The 23,949-nt window shown below is 43.9% G+C and overlaps 9 protein-coding genes across 9 annotated transcripts; 5 read left to right on the top strand and 4 right to left on the bottom strand.

Moving 5' to 3' along the window:
• Positions 1-3,482: 3,482 nt before the first annotated feature.
• On the top strand, positions 3,483-4,510 carry PHALS_07308 (Trypsin-like cysteine/serine peptidase domain; the record flags this gene model as incomplete). Its single annotated transcript, XM_024720751.1, has 2 exons — positions 3,483-3,927; positions 4,002-4,510. 2 exons carry the CDS (start codon positions 3,483-3,485, stop codon positions 4,508-4,510), a joined length of 954 nt encoding a protein of 317 aa, XP_024585919.1.
• Positions 4,511-6,859: 2,349 nt separating this feature from the next.
• On the bottom strand, positions 6,860-7,379 carry PHALS_07307 (trafficking protein particle complex subunit partial; the record flags this gene model as incomplete). The annotated part of the gene is made up of 2 exons (XM_024720750.1): positions 6,860-6,997; positions 7,062-7,379. The coding sequence occupies 2 exons, from the start codon at positions 7,377-7,379 to the stop codon at positions 6,860-6,862; spliced, it is 456 nt and encodes a 151-aa protein (XP_024585918.1).
• Positions 7,380-7,683: 304 nt separating this feature from the next.
• PHALS_07306 (WW domain) lies at positions 7,684-9,252 on the top strand (the record flags this gene model as incomplete). The annotated part of the gene is made up of 4 exons (XM_024720749.1): positions 7,684-7,840; positions 7,979-8,295; positions 8,374-8,478; positions 8,545-9,252. 4 exons carry the CDS (start codon positions 7,684-7,686, stop codon positions 9,250-9,252), a joined length of 1,287 nt encoding a protein of 428 aa, XP_024585917.1.
• Positions 9,253-9,305: 53 nt separating this feature from the next.
• Positions 9,306-13,793, bottom strand: PHALS_07305 (Nucleolar 27S pre-rRNA processing, Urb2/Npa2, C-terminal; the record flags this gene model as incomplete). Its single annotated transcript, XM_024720748.1, has 1 exon — positions 9,306-13,793. One exon carries the CDS (start codon positions 13,791-13,793, stop codon positions 9,306-9,308), a length of 4,488 nt encoding a protein of 1,495 aa, XP_024585916.1.
• Positions 13,794-13,874: 81 nt separating this feature from the next.
• Positions 13,875-16,417, top strand: PHALS_07304 (kinesin-like protein; the record flags this gene model as incomplete). The annotated part of the gene is made up of 6 exons (XM_024720747.1): positions 13,875-13,948; positions 14,020-14,028; positions 14,099-14,294; positions 14,366-15,646; positions 15,706-15,916; positions 15,987-16,417. The coding sequence occupies 6 exons, from the start codon at positions 13,875-13,877 to the stop codon at positions 16,415-16,417; spliced, it is 2,202 nt and encodes a 733-aa protein (XP_024585915.1).
• Positions 16,418-16,497: 80 nt separating this feature from the next.
• On the bottom strand, positions 16,498-17,862 carry PHALS_07303 (small rna degrading nuclease 2; the record flags this gene model as incomplete). The annotated part of the gene is made up of 1 exon (XM_024720746.1): positions 16,498-17,862. One exon carries the CDS (start codon positions 17,860-17,862, stop codon positions 16,498-16,500), a length of 1,365 nt encoding a protein of 454 aa, XP_024585914.1.
• Positions 17,863-17,960: 98 nt separating this feature from the next.
• PHALS_07302 (atp adenylyltransferase) lies at positions 17,961-19,027 on the top strand (the record flags this gene model as incomplete). The annotated part of the gene is made up of 3 exons (XM_024720744.1): positions 17,961-18,376; positions 18,467-18,533; positions 18,593-19,027. 3 exons carry the CDS (start codon positions 17,961-17,963, stop codon positions 19,025-19,027), a joined length of 918 nt encoding a protein of 305 aa, XP_024585913.1.
• Positions 19,028-19,238: 211 nt separating this feature from the next.
• Positions 19,239-20,270, bottom strand: PHALS_07301 (uncharacterized protein; the record flags this gene model as incomplete). The annotated part of the gene is made up of 4 exons (XM_024720743.1): positions 19,239-19,961; positions 20,021-20,052; positions 20,127-20,189; positions 20,258-20,270. 4 exons carry the CDS (start codon positions 20,268-20,270, stop codon positions 19,239-19,241), a joined length of 831 nt encoding a protein of 276 aa, XP_024585912.1.
• Positions 20,271-21,245: 975 nt separating this feature from the next.
• Positions 21,246-22,812, top strand: PHALS_07300 (uncharacterized protein; the record flags this gene model as incomplete). Its single annotated transcript, XM_024720742.1, has 3 exons — positions 21,246-21,457; positions 21,534-21,657; positions 21,724-22,812. 3 exons carry the CDS (start codon positions 21,246-21,248, stop codon positions 22,810-22,812), a joined length of 1,425 nt encoding a protein of 474 aa, XP_024585911.1.
• Between the last annotated feature and the right edge of the window lie 1,137 nt (positions 22,813-23,949).

Here is a 23,949-nt window from a genome sequence, read left to right as displayed (position 1 = left end):
ACCGCTGTCAGCGGAATATCACTCGCTCTCATGAGCAATTGGTAATACCCATCGACCATGTCGAGTGCAATGTACTTCGTACATCCCACCATGTTGTTGTGAAGAACATCCTTTCTGGGAATCGGTGTCTGTGCCGGAATGGTGGCAGAATTGAGCTTATTGTAAGCATGAACGCTGCGCAACTTGCCGTTCGGCTTCTGAATACAAAACGTGGGTGTCGAATAGGGAGACTTGCTATCACGTACCATCCCTGCGTCGTGTTTCGCACGAAAAAATGCGTCAATGACGTCGCACTGCTCCTTGGGCAGGGGCCATTGGCGTGTTACGCAGTATTTGGTTCCCGGAACCAGGCCAATCTCTATACGCACACCTAGGTCCGGAGGTAGGACCGAAGGCGGGTCTTTGGAGACGACGTCTTGAAATTCCTATTCTATAGAATAGTACGGATCCTTCAGGATCCTTCAGTATCAATCATTCACTTCGTGCGTTCGGCACTCTCCTATTTTGTCCTCCAGGACAGCTTCATCCAGAAGCGAAGACACATTACTCTCTTTGTTCGGTCGTATAATGACCACCTCGGCTAAATTACATGTCTTCAAGACATTGCCAAACTCTTCGAAGGACATTTCGTCCAGCTCAAGAAGAGCACCGTAGAAATAGCGACGAGGGTGACGTCGCCGTCTTCCTCTACCGGCATACCGTTGACAAGTGTGTATAGTTGTGCACTATCGTCTACGGTAGACACACCCTAGGTCAGGGCGACGCCCTGCGTCATGCAGATAACATACGGCTTTTACGTCTCATCGAGACCAGTGGAAACACGCACTCGGCGTCGTCCAGTGTCTCCACTCCCTGCTCCACCAGAGTCTTGATGTTTTTAACAACATCCGGGAAGAGCTGTTTTTCCGCAGTCTTCGTCCAGTGGATATCGTAGCACTCCACGCGCATCAGTAGGGCCTTACCCAAGATGCCTCAAAGCTCGTCCGATCATGCCACTTTTGGCATGCAGCGACTGCTTCGTTACCTGAGCAGCACTCAGTGGGTTATGTGCCACTTCACATGCATCACTTGGGGCTCGCCATCGATGCCTCGGCCCTTGGTCGACCATGTCACAATTGGCATGCAGCAACTGCTTTGTTACTTGAGCAGTGCTCTGCGGGTTACGCGCCACCCCACGTTCAGCCCACGAGCCATGCTCGGGATTCTTGTCTAATACACCTTTGGTATTTGACATATTGGTTACTCCGATATCCAGCACATTGACCGTCCCGGTCCGATCCTCACGCCAATTGCTCTTCTGCTTTTTGGCAGAGGTGGGATCATGACTCACCGAAACTCCACCACGAGACGTGCGCGTTGCGCCCAAGGTCTCCGACCTCCAATCGATCCATGGCTCAGGGTGTTCCAACCATGCTATTTTAAGGATGAGGTCATACCTTGTATCCAAGTCTAACACTAAGCAGCGTTCCAAGCTATCAAAGTCAAGGAACTTGACACCGAGGTCCACAAGGGCCCTCGGCTCTTGCATACATACTCCGTGTTCAAGGACACAGAGCTCTTCGGGGCTGGGCCCTGCTGCCCTCTACCTTTTTGAGGCTCAACAGAACTCAGGTCTTCCCCGGTAGGGCACCCACGCGCCTTTAAGGTGTTAATGTATCCCCACCACAAACCATAAGACTGGTGAGAAGCGGGACATCAGTTCGATGAGCCTTGATGCGCCTTGTGCAGGGACAACCAGTCCAAAGGTGACGGGTGTCTCCACAGACGAAACACCGTCGGGTGTTTGGACACTGCTCGGCAGCTCGGAGCTCTGTCTCCTCTTTCTCAGCATAGCTGAGATCCATTGGATCAGGCCCGTTCAACAGCTACTACGGTTTGCATCTCAACCAAGTCGTACCGACTTAAAGTTGTATTCGGCATTCAATGCCACATTCACCGCTTCGTGAAAAGAAGACGGATGCACACGGAAGACTTCCATTCTGGCCACGCCAGTGCGGAGGGCCTCCATAAAGATGATCCTTGTGACCGCCTCGGGGAGAGGATCGGCTGCCATCTCGACAGTGAGAGTTTGCAACTCTTGGACAAAGTCCACCAATTCCTTCTTGCCCTGTCGGGCGGCAAGGAAATGAGATCGCACACGGGGGCAAGAACACTCGTTAAAGCTGCAGCTTCAGCTCCGTCCAGACGGGAAACGCCGCTTCAACCAAAGTACCGCGCGTCAGTGGCTATTCTCGCGCTGTTAAAATAGGAATGGTACATGACTAAAATTTAGAATGAGCTGAAAATTTCGAAAATTTTGAAAGGATGTTACCACCAGATAATATCTGGTAATATCTGGTGGTAACATCCTTTCAAGATTATATTTTAGTAAACATTGTTGCATATATTATATGCAACAATGTTCAATATGCAACAATGTTTACTAAAATATAATCGTCTTGATTATCTTTTTCCTCGTACACAAACTCATGTAAAGTGGCGTCAAAAATAAAATGAGATAATAATGCCGTGAATGCTAATTGGACAATGAAACTATTAATCATGAAATTGCTGTCAAGAATCCAGAGTCTAAAAGCAACACTGACGAGGCTACTCTAAAAGCTATGAACTGAAACGCTAATAAAGTTATAATTCAATCGAATAGCCTCAATTGTATTCGTAAAGACATTGTAGATCCAGCAGAAAGGAACCTTCTAATTGATTACAACCGTCTGATTAATGTTAAAAATTTATTTATCTATGAAGAAAATCGTTAATAACCAGAAGAATGATGAAGAGATTATTATTTTTCTGGAGCTGATGTCGGTATAAACATTCAACCAATATCAACAGCGGAAATTGATATTTAGATGATCCAATTTGAGCGAAACATATATTTGTGTTTCGTAACCCAAGCCTTTAATTAAAATATCTATAAATATTATTTTGCATTTTAATATTTTTTACAAATAGCTTTAGATAATCTAATCGTAGCACATTGAGTTCAAGCTATGAAAGTTAAAGTCATCATACAAAGAAAAAAATTAACAAATAATAAATCTTTAAAGCTTATTATCATCACAATGATCATTAATATGTCAAGTTATAAAGCATCTGAGATCTCTTTGATAGCGTCGACACTTGTAGGAGCATCGGGATCATAAAACGTCACAAAACCTTGAAAACTCTCTTTGGTGTAATCGTATAATTCTTGACCAGGGTTGCGGGCTGTAGTGTTTATAGACGTGTAGAGACTTTTGTACTATATGAAAAGCTAGATTACCAGAGAAGCTTGGACTTCTAACTATCATACGAAGAGCTTCTGGATACCAGAGTTTTTTTAAATTCTTTTCGAAGACTTTCAAGATTATTGAACTCATATTGGATGTCATCTCTCTGTTATAATATAGAAAATATCGTCTTACAAAACGCTACCGAGTACTTATCCTGTTTAAATCGGCTTCCTATTCTCCATTGTAGTCTTCATTCTTCATAAAAGCGCGATGGAGGAACGAGAAGTATGGTTTCGTCTTGTCGATCAGGACGGTGTGGCGTACAAGGAAACAAATGCTGATGCAGTTGATCTCTCTCCTTCGAGTACGATACGTCGCTTAAGAGATGCTGTACATGCGAAAAACGCTGGCATTCTTCAAGGAATTGTTCCCGCCCAACTGCTCGTCTACACCAACACGGCAGCACTGAATGCGAATACTGCGGATAATCCCACCAGTCTCAACTCTTCGCGTTCGTTGGAAGAAAGCGAGGAAGCAGAGAATGAAGATGGTCTTAGTCTTGGAGCAGATGAAGCTCATGCTCTGTTAGTTGTGGTTCCGAAGCAATACGATATGAATCCTTCCTACTTCATCGAACCCAGTATTCAACGCAATGTCAAGAATTCCATTTTTCGCATTATGGATACAGCAAATGCCAACAAGGCTATTGCAATGGGTGTTTTTTTCGTGGCAACCTTGCTGTAACAAGTAGTCATAATTTGACGGCATCACAAGTTGTAAACAGTACAGTGAGTGTACGAGCAACAAATAATGACCAAGAAGTGGTTATCCAGCTTCGCGTAGTCTATCGTAATACTGGTTTGGACTTCGCCATTCTGCAATCAAACCATCAACGGCCTTTTATGAAGCCATGGCCTGGAAATCCGGTCAACTTGCGAGGGTGTAATCTGGTTTTGGCATCGTTCCGAATTGATATGGATCCATATCAATTAATGTACCAGAACGAAGTTGGATTCACTCCGGCATCTGGCGTTACAGTAAGCAGTGATCAAAGTCACTTGCTATATTGGTGTGCTACCTTCGCCGGTGATTCTGGTGCAGCATTGGTCATGAAGGGCGAATATCTTGTGGGAATCCATGAAGAAGTGATAAACGCGTTGCCGGAACATTCTAAATCAGGAACACGAAGTTCAAAAAGGCGCAAAATTGATTTTGCACGTGCAGTAACGGTCGGAGGTTTAGCTCAAATTTGTTCGGCACTCTTAGTGCATACTTTCGTGAATGCATTTAACCCTTGAAAGTGAACACAAACGACGCACTCACCAGCCCATTTTATAAATAGCAAGTAGTATACAAATAACAATTTTGATTAAATTTGTTTCGTGGTTTAAACGTGAGTGCGAACCCGTTCATGTCGGCTTATCCTGCTTTCTTGAGCACAGACTCGCAGAGAGTCTCTTCATTAACAGCCGACTCTACCTCCTCTTGCTCCATCCACACGGTCAAGGCCAATCCAGCACATTTGTGTTCCGAACGAAATTGAGTAGCTCTACTTCGACTTGTGTGATCTTCGCATCGAAAAAAACTGTTTTTAAGTGCTTGTTGGTGGAGAAGTACGATTCAATTGGGTTGTTGCATGTGCGAGCCTGGTCTTCAAAATACGTGGCCTTTTTCGAAAAAAACTAAGCTTCTCCGTTCGCAGCTTGATGTGTGTGGCGTCATAGTCTGGGGATGAAAGGTCGTCGAGGAGTCATGCTTTTCTTTCCAAACAGATAGTGTCGTGATAGCAGCGATTTGCCTACCTCCGTTAGCTCCTTCTTGAAGAGTATATTGACTCCTTGGTTCTGATCATCTGGATTGAATGATCTGTAGAAAAAGAGCGACAAAGACAACACCAGGCTCGACAACCACTTTAGAGAACAATCATCGAACAAAGTGGTTATCTCTATTTGAACAAATAGCCAATAAATAGGGTATTGGGTGCAACTCCAAAAAAACCATCCTATCACCTACAACTCGATCCAGGACTGGGCAAAGTCATTTACGTGAATGCCGCTTTCTCCTTATGGCAAATTTGATTAGTGCTCCTATGTCTTTCTCTATATTCGTATGAAGACATCAAAACAATGTTTGTTTTTATTTTCGTGCTTGGTAACTACTCGACGATGATCCATCTGTGTCTGCAGTCTTTGTTGGTGAACGGAAGGTGCTCTGTATCGAAAGATTAGTTGTGAGCCACCAAAGTTTTGCAGCTGCTATGTTGTAACGAGACAAGTACTAAATTATGCGCATTTGCTGTTACACAGTTGGTATAACCTGTGTAGTTGCGAAAATTCATATTCACCGGATATCATGAAAATTACGGAACTCGGAAGAGGACATGGCACATATAGGTTGCTCGCAGCATGTAGACAATTTTACTATGATAAAAAGTATGTTATGTATTTGCTGATGAAGTCTAAGTAAATACTTTCTCTTGGTGCAAGGTGCAACGAAAACGTGTTGCAACATTTTAAAAAAATTTCAGCATTTATCGAGCAAAAATACTGGTCTGAAATTTCGTAATGCTATATTGGTATTTTCAAGATACCAGCGACAAATAAAAAGTGCATTGATTCTATTCCGACTATTTTTTGGCTTGTCGACCTAATCAAAATGGGTCTATAATTTACGCTGACGACTTAATTATTTTATTATCGTAACTGTGTTGACCCAATGCTTTGCTAATCATACATAGTATGTCGCCGACACCACCATACTGCTATTTATGGACGGCTGATACAAAAATGCAGTAAAGCTATTAGATTGACATCGACGTCTCATCATGACATAATTTCGCATACATAACAGACTTAAATGTTTAGCATTGAATATGTTCAGATGAGCAATTAATTTGGCAAAGCATGGGGATACTTCAAGTCGAGGACTTAGTGCGGCAGTGACCCTTGCTGCCAAGCGCTCTCAAGTTACAGACATACATATTGACTTGAAATATACACGACGATGACGCTTGAGGTCATAAATTTAGGAGAGCTTCATGTGAAAAAGACAAAAAACAAAGTTTGTCGGATCGTTATTTGTGCGATGGTGACGTGCGCAAATTGAATCACAAAGCGAAGAAGCTCAGGCGTACAGGAAAATGTCGAGCATAATACAACAAGCTGTCTGCTATCCTGTACTGAGGTGGACAAGATCTCATTGTCCTCAAAGTCACGAAGAAGAATGGCGGAAGCTGCTCTCACGAATCACGTGAATGAAAATTGGTCTTCGAATTGGTCATCGACTTAAAGCCTTCGGTTCAAAGCGCATTCGTGCGCACCTTGCAATATGTAGATAATTAAAGAATTAAGATTATTAGCTTGACAGATCGATTAATCAGCACATGCATATTAATTATTGAGCTCAAATAAAGAGTCGAGGCCTATTCCACTTTTATTTTACTTTTCACACACATCATTCGTCATTAAAACGTGCTAGAGACATCGCTACACAATAATGACGATGATACATATTCAAAATATCATAGGTGACCATTATTTATTTGCTCTATCATGCTTGCTATCTCACACTTGGTTAGTGTATCCTGCACGATCATTGGATGCCCTCAATACGAATACAATGTATTCTATCTCCTGACATTTCCATAGTCAATAAAAGACATCAGTGCCGCTGCTCGTATGGGGACGACGCCTAATACTATCGAGGTTAAATTTGTCCACAAAAGTCTTAAGACCATTATTAAATAGGCTGCAGCGTATGGGCATCTCCAGCTCATAAAACGGATTCTGCCAATTAATGTTTATTAGTAAGTAGATCGAAGACATACAACATAGGGCAATGGTATACTACCTTAAGTACGTAGTCAACGTAAAGCTCGTAGACTGTCTGAAGCGCTACGTCTAGATCGGCCGTGCCCAGCGCCGCTGTAATAAAGAACTTGATTCCGGTGGGCGTCTGTAGACAATGCAGACGGAAGGTGCTTGTCTCTAAGCTATCGATACCACCCGAGTGTGTTGGCGCAGCCAGCGCAGCGATCGCATGCATACTGTGGAAAGTTGAGGCCAGACGCAAGTGATCGTTTGAGCTTAGTTTGGGCGCTGCGGGACTCAAATCCTGCTGGTAGACGAGTCCGCCAGCCTTGTTGATAATATACAGCGAGTGCAGCATTTTGTCAGATGAAATATATTCGTTTGAAAATGTTAACTCGATAGAAAGTATATAGAATGGCTACAAAATCTTCAAAGTGGCTAAATGTTGGCGATTAATGTTAGAACGCCCTTATATGCGCTCGTTTGTCATTGACAGGTGTCGTAGCTCAAGATCAGATTCACGATACGCCTTGACATTCTACGGGTCATTCTTCTCTATCTTTAGCCATTCAGTTGTCGATTTCAAATAGATTGTCTCGCTAATTTATCCACTTTTGTACTAAGTTATTGAGCATAAGCGAACAATTTCATTTGGTGACAATATGGGCACGTCTGACTTGACCGATAACCATCGGCGAGTCCATATAATTGATGATCTGCTGGGGGCGATTCTAGTGCTTACGGCATTAGGTTTTGCACTTTTGCTAGAACTCACACGAAGGAGGATATGTGCCGTGTACCAGTTGGCCTTCATTCTTTGTGCGTTCGCCACATTTTTTATTCTCGGTGGAATCATAGACCATCATTTAACCAATGAGCAGCTCACTCTCGCACTTTACGGCTCCTACATATCAAGTTCACTAACAACGTCGTACGTGTTTCTACCAATAATGACAGCCTTGGGTGTTTCTTTCGCGGTGCTTGTTCAGCTCTCGCTCTGTTCCTGTCAATGCTGTTGCTTGCTGGGTTCAGCAAGCGTTTCGCACCGTCACTGTTTTGCTGCACGAGTACGAGCCAACATGTCACTGTACATAACAAGCTTCGTTGCTTTAAGCGGGGCAATCGGCACAAGGCTTAACGTGAGATTGCGGCATTCGGCTATTAATCCCGAGGGTGGGACAATCCATTGGACCATGATTCGTGCTCCGTTCTTCTTAGCAATGACGCACATTGGAAGCCTGGCGTTTGTGATCCTTAAAATTTTTCTGCAGCATGTACGGCTCTTTATATCGATTGCTTTGACTTTTGTTAAAATATCACAGCCCACGTTCTGTTGAATTTGTCCGGTACAGGCGGATAAGGCTCCTATCGGTTCCAGCACAGCTGAATCTATGCTGAATCGCACTTTTCACAAACCATTTAGCAACGTAACATATTCGCCACCACTTTTGCAAACGGTTTGACCCCAGCAAACAATACAGTTTATCATTCTTTCGCTTACTAGGTCGTCTTTTGCACCACAGCTTCCACAAACGTCATTATTATTGAAAAAAAAGGCCGACCAAGTACGTCGACCAGTCACTGATTCTGCTGCAAAAGCGCTTGCAGATGTTCTCGCAGCTCGTGGTGGGCAAGATCACGAACTGCAGCTTTCGGCTATTGCACCATCACTTAATCGACATCAACGATATCGTAACAATAACGACGGTGACGTATCTTCACTTATCAGCAGCGACAGCGATAGCGACGACGACGTTCTTCAACCAGTCTTCAAGTCGATAACTCCCACAACTGCCATGCGTTCACAACACTCGGTGTATTCCAGATGCTCCTCAAGCCCGCCAGCATCGCCCACGTCTTCTGTCGGCTCATCTCTTTCGACATCACCAATAACCAGGGCACGCGCCCGGTTGTTTCGTACTGGAAGCATTGCTTCCGAATCAGTTTTCTGGAGCGATCACGAAGACACAGTTGGTTGTTACAGTGACCGTCCATCGACAGCCTCGACTGCCTCTACGGCTTCATTAGAGGGACTTCGCCGTCGAACGACTACTACAACAGAGTCGATGACACCTCGGCATTTGTCTACAGGCGTAGCGCTTCAACGGGTCAATGAAACAAGGAACCAAGTGTCGTTTAATGTGCAGTGGATTCCTTGTGTCGATCCTTCCACTGGAAGGACGTATTTTTTGAATCAACAAACGGGTGAAAGTCGATGGGGTGTGGCGTAAATCCAACAGAAGTAGAATTATTCAGTCTTACACCTTATATCCATCGTGCATACTTACACTTTGCCTACGTAGCGGTGCGTTAGCTTGTAATTTGTGTCCAAAGTCTTTAAAAGAGATTTTCCGGTGGAATCCAACGCTCCGAACAGCTGCTCTTTCTCAAACGGAGAACAAACATCTAGCAAGGCAAAGATACCGGGTCGTAGCTTTTGCTGGTATTGCACAGGTAACTTATCGCGAGTTACACTTAGAATAAATGCCATCAGAAGATATACAACGTGCTTGCGAAGCTGAACATCGTGCTCCTTCATATAACCGTACAACCGTGCCAGATTTGAGCACCAGTCGGAGCAATATTTTGAATATTCTGAGCTTGCAGACGATAGCACAAGCAAACGAAGAAGAGCGTTTGCTGCCTGAACAAGATGGTGGATGCCATCTGCCAGGGACGAGAAGTAATGACGCACAACACGCAGGAGTAGTGTGTACGAACTTGTCCACAGTTCATGAAGTTCTTGTACGTTACAAAGATTGTTTCCGGCTTCCCAACACGATACAGCCACAACAAGCGGCTGGAATGCTGTGATAACATGCGGAAACTCATAACTGTTCCATGTAAAAAGCTCTGGCTTGCAGAAAACAAGCACAAAGGACTTCAGATTCCAAATGCACAGCGTCTTAGCATCTATAGTAGGATCTGCATGGACAACATTATCGTGCATCAAATGAACAGCAAAATTCTGTAGCAAGGCCTCAACGATCATATCTTTGCGTTCATTTAACAACAGCCGACGCGAGGCATTGATTTTTCGATCACCACTTAACAGCAGGCACATGGCACGCAGAGCATTCAGCTTCCGTCGATTTTCATGCGCTACAAGCTCGTGCAAAATTGTCGACAACAGTAAAGAGAGTTCATCTGTGTTCGCATTAGTAATCACATCTAGCAAAGCCTGCTCCATCTTCACATCAGGACAATCACGTGTTACAAGTGAGAGCGAAATGGCTGTTAAATATCCAAAAGTCTTCAAAGGAGGCAAGAACGTCCGAAACGAGGCGTACTCTTTGCAGAAGCTTGCAAAAAACAACCAAGCAGCGCTTTGAGACTCCATACTGTCCCGTAGATCAGTTTTAACAAGCATTCTTGAAGCCGCCAAAGCTTTTCCAACGTTCTTTACAAGCAATGATAATAGCGGACTATGAAGGGGAGTTGACGGCTGATATTTATGACAGCGAGCTTTCTTATGAAGAAATGACTGATACTTGATGAGAGCAGCGAGTACTGTGTATGACATTGGGCTTTCCATCTCGCATACTCTATCTTGGGTTACAAATTCCACGAATTTCTCAACAAACTTCTTCTCTTCTACAGAAATATCTGATAGAGTCGTACTTCGGTACGCAACAAGCGCTTCGACAACCATTGCAGCACGCTTCACTTTCCCTGTCATCGTTGTATAATCTTCTGTCTCAAAGTTTTTGATCACAACACTATTCAACAGCTCATCGACAACTACTTGGGCCCCGATATCCAAACAATATCCTAGCACCTCCGAAATTAAAGATACGCTTATAGAATCGTCAGCTTCAAGGTGAATAAAAATTAAGCGACTCCCTTTATGTAGCTGCTCGACAAGCGCTGGAAATGCCCGGTAGATTTTCTTGCCAACAAGTTTAAAGTGCAGCTGAATCCAAGTTAGCATGGCCTGACATAATTCTGGCTTGCTAGGTAACGCTTTGCATTCAGGCGTGCTAATAGCTTCGTAAAGTTTTAATACTGCCACGAGCAAGTTGCCGCAATCTTCCGGTTTAAGATAATTCACTGGGAAACTTGATACGAATTCAAAAAAAATAAGTGCGTCTTTTACACAATTTAATGATGCACTTTTCACTCTGTCCACAAATTCCAGAACGATTGTATTTAGCGACTCGGGCGCAACCTTCTGTAGAGTTGCAATTTCATAAAATCCAGCATCGCAAAGAATTCGCCCGGCGGACCCATCAAGCTTTTTTTCTCCTACTTCACTGATAAAACTTTTAATAATTTCACGGAAAAAGTAATCACACTCGTTGTTGCCACCATTCGCCATCAGCTCCGGCAGATAGAAGCTCACGGCTTCCCAGCACTTCCAGTGAATGACATACTTCACTAACAGCCGGTTCACAATCTCTCGACTTTCGCAGGCTACCTGAGCAGCAGAATTTGCTCTTTTGCCCCAGACATCCATTCTACGTAGCCAAAACACACAGAGTTTAACAAACCCGAGAGCAGCAGGTCCATGGCCAGAGCTAATCATGCATACTTTGCCATCAGAAAGTTTACTTAGTTTACCACATTTCTCATTCTTATGGCCTGATGAATCAATGCTCAGAAGCTGTTTCATCACTTCGCTAAATCGATCATCATGCAGCTTGGAAAACATGCGGTCAAACGTTTTTTCACGAACCCAAGCATCTAAAGTAGAAACAAATGTCGTGAGCTCCCCAAGAATACAAAAGAGCTCGCGCTGATAGAAAGTTAATGGTTTTGCAAAGCTATCCAGTTTCTCAACGATCTCAGGAAAGAGTTGGGTGTAAGTCTCATATATAAGTCCGGAAATTTTTGAGCGGTACTGCGACACCACGTAAAATTCTTGAAGATATGTCTGAAATAGCAGACGAGCAATAGCAACAGCATGGACACTTTGACCACCATCTTCGGACGATGCGAATGAAGCAATCCGCTTGACACATACGTTCCAAAGTACGTCCATTTGACCTGGTGGCAGGGCAATAAATGCTTTACGTAAAGCGAGATCACAGGAAGGTAGCATCAACAATTTGTATAATCCTTCGTGTGCTCGCTGAATAGTGAAAGCTGACTTCAAAAACACATCTAAACGACGCATTGAGAAATAGGCGTGAATCAGCTCTACCATTGCATTGCTCACTGCCGATAAATATCGTTTGGTACATTCATTTTCTGTCAGCAAAAAAATTCTGCCCGCTTGTACTCCTAGCAGCTCGAAAATTGCTACTAGACAATTGTTGAAAAGATTCGGTGAGCATCGTGCAGCGTTGGAGACAATTTCACATTCTTCTGAAGCTCGAGTAACACATTTGGTGATCTCACCCTCATGCTCAATATTCAGCACCTCTATAAACGAAATAAGCACTTTCTCCATTGTGCAAAAGTGCTCACGCTCTTCTGTATCTTCCGTCACACGGTACAAATCACATTCACATAGTGCACGAAACAACGCATTGAAAATGGAAACCAGGACTGGGAGAAAATCCTGCTTTATTGTAGCGCGTTGAAAAGCTGAATATGCCACGGCATTGAGCTCACACCAAAATTTTAAGGGGGATTGATCGGTTGATGTGGCGGCAATGACAACAGCTGTGCGCTTTCGACTTGTCTTCAAGTCCGTTTTGGTATCCTCGATCTTCGTTGTGGCGGCAGCACGAATACGAATGGTAAATTTATGTACAAGCATGTTAAAGAACTCGCCTACTGATTTTTTTAGCCCCTGCGGTAAATCTTGATCCAATAGTAAATTGAATAGTCCATCAAAAAGGTTCTTTTGATACGAGATTAATCCCAACGTCGCCTTTGATCCACTTGCTATCCGGCGTTTCCTTGTTGCTGTCTTGTTCAGTTTATCATGTGTCTCATTATTTTTGTTTCTCTCCGTCTTCCAAATGGCACAATACACCATAGCGCTATGATATTGACAAATATGCTCAATACTAAATAATGCGTCGTCCACAATATCATCCAGTAATGCCACTACCGCTTCCACACCAATAATTTTCATCTTATGAAATGTCAAAAGAGCGTGACGATAAGACACAAAGTCTTTTAGGGAAGTCTTGGCAATGGCTGAAAAAACCTTCTTCTTGTTTGATTGCGTTTTCTGCAGCTTTTGAAACACGAACAGTGTCGCATGCACCAGTTTCACGTAAGTCTGTTGATGCTGCATCTTGAGTGCTGTTTGGCAATTTTTCTCAGAATACGTTAAAGCCTGAAAAAGCGCCGTTAGCGCTCGTCTAAGAAATTCCGCATATACATTCGTGGGTGGGCGATACAATTGGAAGCTACCAGTAGGGAATCCAAAAAGGAAGCAAAAAACAGATGTGACATCTTGTAGTGTCTGCAATGAGTTTTCATCATGCTGGACATCCTCCAGAATTTCAGCCAGCGCCGAAAGCAGCAGATTGCATGAATTCAGTGATAAAGAAGTTAGTTGTGTATCACCTCTGATGGCAAAAACATTTAGTGACATCTGCAGCAACCGCAGCGCTTGATGTATCGGGTATTCATCGTTCTGCTTGGATTTCGTGACTACATATAATGCAAACTGCAAAACTTCTGAGGCTATTCGTTGCCAGGGTAAGTTGAAGGCGCGTTCGGCACGATTTATCGCGCTCTCTAAACCATATTGCGCATTATTGTCAGGTTGCAGCAACTTTATGCCAGTTTGTAGCAATGCAGCATCATCCATCTTGCCATGACGAATATGCTGCCACTGCAATAGAGCTAGTACGCCATCCCAAGCGACCATTTCTTGATATTTTTTTTACAAAGAATTGGTGGAGCTAAAACTTGGATGTGTGGGCCACGTAGGACAACGACCGGTACTTAAATGGCTGCTAATTCAAGAGCGATTCCGGAGCCGCAGAAGCTTACCCAGACCACTTGCCCGTGTGGCCAATCGTGGTCCGACCAAAGCGTTTCTCATTTATGTCAGCTGATCAATAAAGAAGTACTGCCGTTATCTACTGATTCAGGTCGAGGCGGTCTAGCTACGACGTCCACGAAAGGAAGCTATCGTACACGTGATCATAAACGAAATACTTTGATGGTCAGCAAAACTTTCGTGCCAGACACGGAATCTACTTTACTTTCGGAACCGATTCGTGAGTCTTCTCAAGCTATAGCCGCTCAACGGAGACAAAGCTCTGAAAATATCCAAGTATTCGTACGCATTCGTCCATTAATTGAGCGCGAAATTTCTCAAGCGCGATATTCAGGATATCACTCTATCAGTGCAACTGATCACCAGGTTTGTTTACCAAGTGCTAGCAATATATAAATGAGCAATAATGAGAGCTTTTTGTTTCACTCCTTGTTTAGACCATTGAAGTACGTACGTCCGATTCCACTATTAAATGCGCGTATGATGCCGTCTTTGATCACACATTTTCTCAAGAGCAAGTATACAACCGAGTTCACGAATGCACTGAATCGTTTCTTCAAGGATTTAACTCAACGCTTTTCGCTTATGGGCAAACTGGGAGTGGCAAATCTTTTACAATGTTTGGCGCTGAGACGGATCTATCACGGTACAGACCAGGGCTTCAGAACAGCCAAGCTGGAATCATTCCGCGGGCAATCAAGGCACTTTTTGCAGCTACTGTCCGCATGGAAGAGGATGCTCAAGCATCGATATTTTGTTCGTTTGCACAAGTTTACAATGAGCAAATATTTGATCTTTTACGGGATACTCAAATGGCTACACCTTTAGAAATTCACGAAGACCGTAAACATGGAATATACGTTGAAGGTTTGTCTGAATACGCAGTAAAGGGAGTTAGTGACTGCCTTCAGCTGCTGCAATCCGGGGAGCAAAATCGTGCTGTGCGTTCTACCCACATGAACCAAGTAAGTAGTCGGAGCCACAGCGTCTTCCAACTACTCCTCGAGCAGAGACGGAAGGATGGAACAGTTTTAAAATCGAAATTTAATTTAGTCGATCTTGCTGGGTCGGAGAAGTGGAATCTAAACACCGACATGCAAGAAAATCACATTACTGAGATGACCAATATAAACCTTAGCTTACATACTCTTGGAAGATGCATTGCCTCGCTGTCTAGCAAATCTACAAAAGGTTCCACTCATGTACCATATCGTGATTCAAAGTTAACGAGACTACTTCAAGACAGTCTGGGGGGTAACACAAAAACGAAGATCATAGCAACACTGTCACCATCACTGGATTGTGTGGATGAATCCATATCCACGCTCAAATTCGCTGATCGAGCCAAGAAAGTAATGGTTACGGTTCGCGTAAATGAACAGCGAGAGATTGATCCAGCATATGTGGAAAAACTTCAGGATGAACTGGAGCAGTTGCGAGAGGTTCTTAGGCTATTTCGACAAACAGACGAATCAAATGAACACAGTTTTGAAGATGAGATCGATAGTAGCGACAATAATAGTGGTCACGAAAAAAAGGAAGAAGTCGATAGATTGAAAGCTAGGGTCGTTCAGTTGGTCTACGAAAATACTGAACTCAAGCACCAAATAAAAAAACAGCAAAAAGAAATCGAAAGTCTTGGACTACAGCAATCACATCAAGAAAAATCTGTTTTATTCAGCTCGCCCACTGATTCTCAATTGGTACAGGCAAAGCAGGTAGTGCAAACAGATTTAATACTTATCTCAAAGTCTGTCCTTACACAAATATTGCGCAGAATCTGGAGAATGTCTTTCGCCAGCTGAAAGACGCTTCAGATCGCTTTTTCAGATATGAAATCGAAGAAGAAGAACTCAAAACGATCCATTGCAGACTTTTTCAGGAAGTGCAGGTCGTACCTCATTACCCGCCAACATCGATCTCTCACTCACCGCAAATCACTAATGGCAGGGTATCTGGCGGTGGTGAAAGTATGAGAATTCGTTCCTGTACGATAAACAATGAGCAATCCCAGATCTTTTATCTGTTTTTTCGATTGATCGCACCTTTAATTTGCAGGTATGAAGCTTCGATCGTCTGGGTCGTTGACACCCCCTGAAATTTTACCTGCCATGGTAGCAGCCAAATCGGATTTAAGCTATCGCGTAAGAGGCCGCTCAATTGACGGAAATGGAAGCGGGGGTGGATGGAGATACGATACGCAGTCCTCATCTGTTAAAAATATTGAAAGAGAACTGGAAGTATCAAGAAAAGCGATTGAGAAACAAACGAAACTACAAAGCTGGCTGATAGAGAAGGAAAAGAGAGAAATTTTCAAACTTCAACAAGAACAGCAGTATTCTGACGAGCAACGCCGACACGCTGCAAAGAAGGATGCCAAGTTCTTTAAGCGAGCTGCAGAAACAAAGAAAAAACTGCTTTTGGCTTCTTCGATCAATATGGATGTCTTAGATCCTAAAAATATTAAACCAGCAACAGCTGAAACATAATGGTATGATTTAAATTCTTTAGCTGATTCAACATGTTGTAAGTTGAATATAATTCGTCGCTCACGCATTGTCGATCGAAACTATTGAACCCCGAGAACCACATTTTTGAATGTCGTTCCCATGTAGCTCACAATCGCGATTGTTTTTTGTGGACGTCCAATAGAATCTAATGTAATTTTGGATTTACCATTGGGTCCCGAAGCGCTTTCAAAGGCCAATGCTGCGTGAGCATTAGTCGAGAAAGTTACGTTACAAGAGCCGCGATTTTGATTTGGTAGCCATGCAATCTGTTCCACGATCAATGGAACGATGTTAGTGTTCTCTAAAAACCACTTTTCAATGTCTTTGCTAGAAAGGCCCTTCGGTATTCGGTGTACGCGCAGACGGCAGGATCGTGCAACTATCTCTTTAAATTTATTGGTATCGTCCGTGTTGTTTGCAGCCATGTCGATGTGAGACGCAACGTTTGCTGCTAGCTCAATTGCGCCGGTTGCGTGCTTAGGTTGGTAAGCCGATGCAATAAGCATAGCCGGACCTGTATATTCCGTCATTTTTAAAAAATTTGAAGAGCGAGTGAGAACTTGGCGAGGCTCCTTGACACGAGGTCCATGCAGCTCCACTGCTGACGGTATGATACTTCCCGTTTGATGTCGAGCAGCATATTTGGCAGCTAGCATTGAAGCTTGTGCATCGACAGTGCTATCGTGGCCCTGGGGCATGTCAAAGCCGAGCAGAAACTTGGTGAGATCCTTTAAACCAGGCGTTGCACGGGTAGAATTTTCTCCTTTACGCTGGAATATGAGTGCTGTATCAATCACGCGACGGTGCCTGATGCGCATGCTGGTTAGATCGCCATGAACTGAGTGGCCTACCACGATTGTATCCTCATTTATATATTTGAGCATTTTTTTCTGTGCTTGAGCCATGGTGATCTTGCAACCGGCAATCTGCTCGGGTGTGATACCGTGAATATCTGTTTTAGTGTCCACCATGTGATAGCCGGGCTCGGGTTGGTGTATCAAGAAGTCCGAAATGATATTGCGGAGCATATTCTCGCCGTCGACGGCCGAGACGCGACAAAGTGCGTTGGACATGCGCTCTCTTGACCCCTCTGGCCGCGTGACGCACATCTCGCAATCAATAGCCACAACCTTAAAATGTGACTTCTTCTTCTGACTGCTGGTAGAAACCCATCCGGGTACATTTTCTGGGAAGCAAAAGTTCCGCTCGAAGAGCGCGTGCTTCTGCGTCAGCTGCACTAAGTGTTCCCATTCACCGTCCGTCACTTCGTAGCCCACATCCCCTCCGGGCGCTAAAAGTTTATTAATCACATCCATTGCCGTAATGGTCGCTGCATGCACATGCTGTTTTTTTGTTACAGCATCCTTTTGCGCTTGCTGGAATTTGCGCTTGCGCACACCGATCATCACGGTCGGCTTTGCCATTGCTACGCTTTTCAACCAGTCGACAAATATGCTGTTTTTAGTACCAGTACATTACCGGTGCTAAATTGAGGTATTCAAGCTGAGACAAATATTGATTGATGCGCAAGTGCTTATTAGCCGTCATAGAGCGCGCGACACAGTCGCAAGTGCTTAGGAAAGTATCTGCAACCTACGAGCTGCTCCCACCATCAGATTATGGCATCCGTTATATTTTGTGGACAGCAAACGATGCTTTCAGCAAACCCAAGTTGGCGGATGGCAAAGACGAAGCCTTTCGAGATCCCTTTGCCAAAGAGAGCCTTGAGCACGAGTTGTTTGTGTCGCAGCTGTGCGGCACACATAATCTTTTGCTTAACAAGTATAGCGTTGTCGACAAGCACACAGTGTTGTCCACCATCGAGTTTGCTCCACAAGAACAATCTCTAGATGTTGCTGATTTTCGCGCCATGTGGACTGCCATGCAAGGCCTTGATGCCTTTGCCTTCTTTAATTGTGGCTATGACAGCGGTGCTAGGTGCGGCCGAAGCGATTTCGAAAGCGCAATCTGAAAGTGATGCCATGTACTAATCGGACTCTAATACTTTGATGGTGTCGCTTTTCATAGCCAACCACACAAGCACATGCAGCTAATGACGTACCCGTCACTGAGAGCAATCACGGGGCTCGACATGGTAAGAATAGTGGTCCGTCGTAGTTTTATTCATCTAAGCTGACGAAGCTCTTATCCTAGCCGCCGCTGCTGCACTTCATCCATCAAAAGCTACACGAGCATCCGACCACTAATATTGTTCAGCTGCCGGAGCTTCCATTTTGTCACTTTCTGCACCGCATCGATCTCGTTCCTGATGTTAATAGCGAGAAGGCTGCCGAACACATTGGTGCGATCTATGACAAGATCGTTGAGTATCTAGAGCGCTTGAGCCCAGAGCTTACGTCTTCGAAGCCATCATCATTGTTTGTGGCCTACAATTTGCTGCTGACTACTTCATTTCTATTCCTGATTCCGAGGAAGGCTCAGAGTTACCATGGCATCGAAGTGAATTCAATCGGTTTTACTGGATCTTTTTTCGTGCGAAGTAATGAGCAGCGCATCCTGTTGGAGACGCATGGCGGACCAATGGAGCTTTTGCGCCACGTGACATTTCCGTTCCTGAGAACAATTTAGCAAAAGAAACGTGCCGAATTTGTAAGTATAGAATAGACAAATTCTTTTCGCATTTTGGTTACTGTGGTAAGCTACTCCCTTTCCATTAAATAAATATAATAATGACAGACGACAAGTCTCTCTCTGTGGCTATGTCGGTGGTGAATTCCTTCATTCGTGATTCGCATTCCCAAAATCATTCGGTAAAATCAAGTCAAGACAACTCACACAGTCAAACGTTGATACCCGAACCATACGTTTCAAGATTGTTTGCTTTCCAACCATCTAAGCACATATATCGGTTCTTAGAGCGCAGCAGCAGCTCCATTTGTTGAGAAAACGACTCTTTCACTTCAAGAAAACCCATCACATCTTGCAAAAAACGACACTCTGGGTGCCACGAACCAGGCTCCATCCGATGCAAAATGGCAAAGATAATCCGAAGAAATTTGTCCATCTCGATCTGGCGCATAGTTAAGTCAGCTGTATTCTTGCTAAGACTAAAAAATGGCATTCGCGTGAATTTAAGCCTGTCAAGAAAGCTACGCGTAACGTCAAAGGAGCATCCATTACCACCTTCGCATCGGCACTTTCCTTGATGTCCCAAAAGCAGCGATTTAGGGTCGTAATAGCTGCTGACGCGGGCGAGAAGCGACTTGCGGAAACGGCGAAAGTCGTCAAAGGAGCGCGCCACCAGCTGACAAGACTGGCGCTCATCTGAAAACGCGCAGCGTCCGGGAATCAGTGTCTCTACGGATACGAGAAAACTCAGATTTCTCCGTGAACCTTCAAAGTGTGAGACCGAAGCAGACATTTTTTTCAAAATCTGAACGTCCACCTTGTTATTAACAGAGGGCGTGCACTCGATGGTGGTAGATGGAGTGTAAAAGCGAGAAATTTCGCCATCATTAGCAATTGTCGCACGACGAGTGATAGACTGTGGCGGTAGCGACAGCTGCAGCCTCGAGACTTGCATGTTCGAGTGGCTCTGCGAATTCATCCTAATTTAATGACTTTTAAACGTGAGGTAGGTTGGCAACTGGTTGCTATAGGAAAGACTTGATGTCAAATGCTATTACAGAGGAAATAGCAAAACGAGAGGACTAAACAAAATACTTACTTTTAAGGCCAGGTAGGGTTCGGGCAGCACTTAAAGCGTTATCTTTTATAGCTCGGCTCGTAACTGTACTGAATTGATAATTTAAGTGCTTCCTTCATGATCATATAATTGTAACGAGTTAGCCTACGTACTGGCAGACAGCATCTTCCGACCATTATGAGCTCTCCTTTTGCAAAACGGACAACAATCCATCAGAGGTGGCGATAAAACCTAATCACGCTGTATGGCCCAGTGGCACGCATACTACTTGACGGATCTTGGCCTCTCTGATTGAGATAAGAAAGGATGACAGTCCAATAAGAAATTGTAAGAGGTAAAAAAAAGTAGTCATGGCATCATCAAGTATGCAAGCGCATATATGTCTCGTCACGCGACATTCACTTCAGCGATTTTGATGCTGTACTTCTCTGGTCTGTGATAAAATTTTCATTCTGGATTGACGTCCTTGCATGGCAACTCACCTTAAAAATACGATTTAAAACTGTTAGCACAGCGCAACCCTAGACTCATAAAAAAAAGAAAAATCAAGTATGGTTCGGCATTTTATTTGTACAGAAAGCTCTCTCTTTATACAATATCAATCTGGGCCAGGCCCTGGCGTCTTCCGCCCAACGCATCTAATATGAACTCAACCAACTCCGATCGCAGGGCCGCAGAGTATCTACGATAAAAATTTGTGCGGCTGGACGACTTGACAATCAGACTGATCTGTACAAATATATCAAGTTTAAGATCATAAGTCTACTGACCTTTGCGCCAAATTTTCTGGTGGGTCAAATTAGGAACGTCAATAAGACATCCATGCCCTATGAGCTAACGTACATGTAGCTATAAGGTCTAAAGGTGCATCAGAATGGCTAGAGTGTGTACATGCGTATATGTAGGCATCATCCAGAATTAAATGGAGGTCTAAAAACGGTTACAGTAGTTGCCGATCATAGAAGATAAAGCGGCACTTAAAGCAGTGCACTCATTTTGTCTAAAGATGAAAGAAATCAGCTGTCGTCTGATCGACAAATTACAATTTTGCTTACTTTTGGAATCCTTAAGCTTCCGACGCTGGGTTGCAAATTGCCATCTTCAACTGACGATAGACGATCTCTCATTATCCTTGACAAGATGTCCTCCCGCGACGGGCGCTCCGTCTGCTCGAGTAATAAAGCCTTGGTGATACCGCAGCAGATGCCTGGCAAGTCTGATGCCGTGGAGGTTATAGCGCAAGAGGCGTTAGCCGCCGCTGCGCTGGGCTGGAAAAAACGAGCGCAGAGACTGGCAGAGATCAATTCGTGTCTGAAAAATCGTTTGTTTGAGGTTGAAAAATCTCAACGCAAGTACGTTTGAGCTCGACTAGCGAGTTCCCGTTGTCGTAGATACAAGCAAAAATGTTGTCGCTTTGCGTTTCCACAGGTCGATGACTATTGTTAAAGATGTGTTGTCGTTGCCAAACAATCACTTGTCTATGAAACAGCTCATTGATGAGAATAATACGTTGCGCCGAGAGACGCGAGCCTTGCGACGGCAGCTCATGCAGGTCCGTCTTTTATATCTTGGCTGTTGTCTTCTTGTGTTAGATGCTAAGCCATACATCATGGTTCAGTGTGACGAAAAAGTGCAACGTGCTGGTTCCAATGGTCTCATCAAGAAGCATTGCAAAGTGCAAAACATTATGCAGAAGACTGCACAGCGCAAGAGCGCTAAATGTACAAATGTAGACTCTTCTTCTTTGTCACCAAACCACATTGTTCAACATGGGGAAAGTGACCAGAGGACTGGCAAGACACTGGCGACGAGCTCAACCCTTGTTGATCCAGCGGATAATCCGCTGATTCAAGTGTCTAAAGTACACTTGCGCGATTTAGAAGTTAGCTTAGATCGCCTGAGCAAAGAAAATAAAATTCTCAGAGAAGAGCTTGATCAATGTCAACCCAGCAAAAAATTCGACGCGATATTGCCTCAAGATGTTGAATTGAATGGAGTGGAAAGTTACCAGCAGCTCTTGCAGGTCAAAGTTGATGCGGGGTTTCAACAGATAAAATTGCTGGAGGCTCGCTACCACAATCTTGAAAAGAAAGCGCAAGCAAAGTCAGCGATTTATCATGAAACTACTTTTCGTCTAGAGGAAACAACAAAGCAACTATTCGAAGTGCAGCAGCAACTAGCAAGGCAGAAAGAACAACTTCAGTTGTATTCGGACCAGACGGCGCAGATGACCGACCTTCAGGACGAAGTTCATGTTTTACGAAGCGAAAATTTGAAATTGAACGAAACAATTTCAACGCTAAGCTCCCGGCCTTTTGATTCGCTGTTTAAAGATCTGCAAATGAAGAATTTGTGCATTGCACAATTAGAAGAGGAAAAGATTGTTGTACAAGAGGAGCGTGCAAAAATTCAAACGGATTTGCTATCGACAATTCAAACTAATGACCAATTGCGGCGTCGAATTGAGTCTATGACTGACGAAGTGAAGAATGTTGCCCTCGAACTGAGTCATGTGAAAGCCGAGTGCGAACGAAAGACATTGGAGAACGAAGTGGCGCAGCTCCAGCTTCGCTTCTACACGGCGCCGGGTGATGACGAAGCAATGTACGCCATTGGCAAGGCAATCAAGGAGATGAAGAAGCAGCAATACATTCAAATTTCTGATGCATCTGATGGAGTTGGATGCAAACGTGAAATTTTATCATAATACAGCGTTGTGTTTTGCCTCACGATTTTACATTTATGAGATGATAACCAATTTTATTTTCAGTGTCTATATTTTTTTAATGTTCTAATGTCTTCAAAGCAATTGAAATCATGGTGAAGCTGTTCTGCGCAATCGCTGGTTTGAAAGGAAATGCCTTATCCGTAACGATCGATGCATACGAATTTATGGATGAATTGAAGAATACCATCTATGAGAAGCAGAATGTGACTTCGCTGAGTGCGAAATAGCGCTAAGTTTTGTCAGAAAGAGCGACAATTCATTGCTCGAATCAAGTACGGATGATGTGAAGAAGCTCAAGAAAGTGAACAAGATGGGTCCAATACGCACGAGGTCCATGAACTTGATGGGGAGTTTTTCTTGAGAAATTTTTGAATAGATGCCAAAACCACAAAACCTTGCAAATTCATGTGTTGGTAGTTGATATTTGCTGCTGCGACGGAACGATTGCAAAGTAATCAGGAGCGACTTTTAAACGAGAGTTCCGGAAGATCTTAGTTCCGGCCGGTTAGTGTCGTTGAGGCATGCGTGGGAGCTTGAAGCACAATCGCTTTACAAAGAGTTGTGGCTTGCATTTGGATGTAGTCATGCGGTGGAAATAACCAGCAACACATTGACGGGGCCAGTTTCTGCTCCTTCCACTTATTCTCTGAGTGCTTGTTGATTGGACAGTCCAATGCGGTTTACTCGAGCGGCACTCAGATGTTACAGACCATGACATTTCCTCCATCTTCTATCTCGCTTTTGGTTAGCAACGCGTTACCCCTCGTGGCGAGGAAGCTCTAGTTTGAGTGTATCGATCGACTTCAAACCGTTCTCTTTCTTCTTATCGATGGACTTTTTTGAGTCATTCACATATTCGTTGTATCGATCGTCACAGAGAAGGTGTTTCCCTTCACACCAACGACTGCGCAGTACAGCTTCACCATGTTTGCAAGTGAGGGACGTTCTATCCAATCAAAATTCCGTGGGACGTTCTATCCATTCGAAATTCCAGCCAATCAATTGGAATGTGGGTGCCACCATACAATTTATCTAAATCAGGTGATCCAGTAATAATCATACACTAACAATGGCGGTGCAACGTTTGCAAAACGTACCATTCAAAAACTTATGAAT

This window comes from Plasmopara halstedii, assembly GCF_900000015.1.
Source record: "Plasmopara halstedii genome assembly, contig: Scaffold_3095, whole genome shotgun sequence".
NCBI lineage: Eukaryota > Oomycota > Peronosporomycetes > Peronosporales > Peronosporaceae > Plasmopara > Plasmopara halstedii.
The sequence above is the reverse complement of the archived record's forward strand: the minus strand, read 5'-3'. Positions and strand labels throughout refer to the sequence as shown.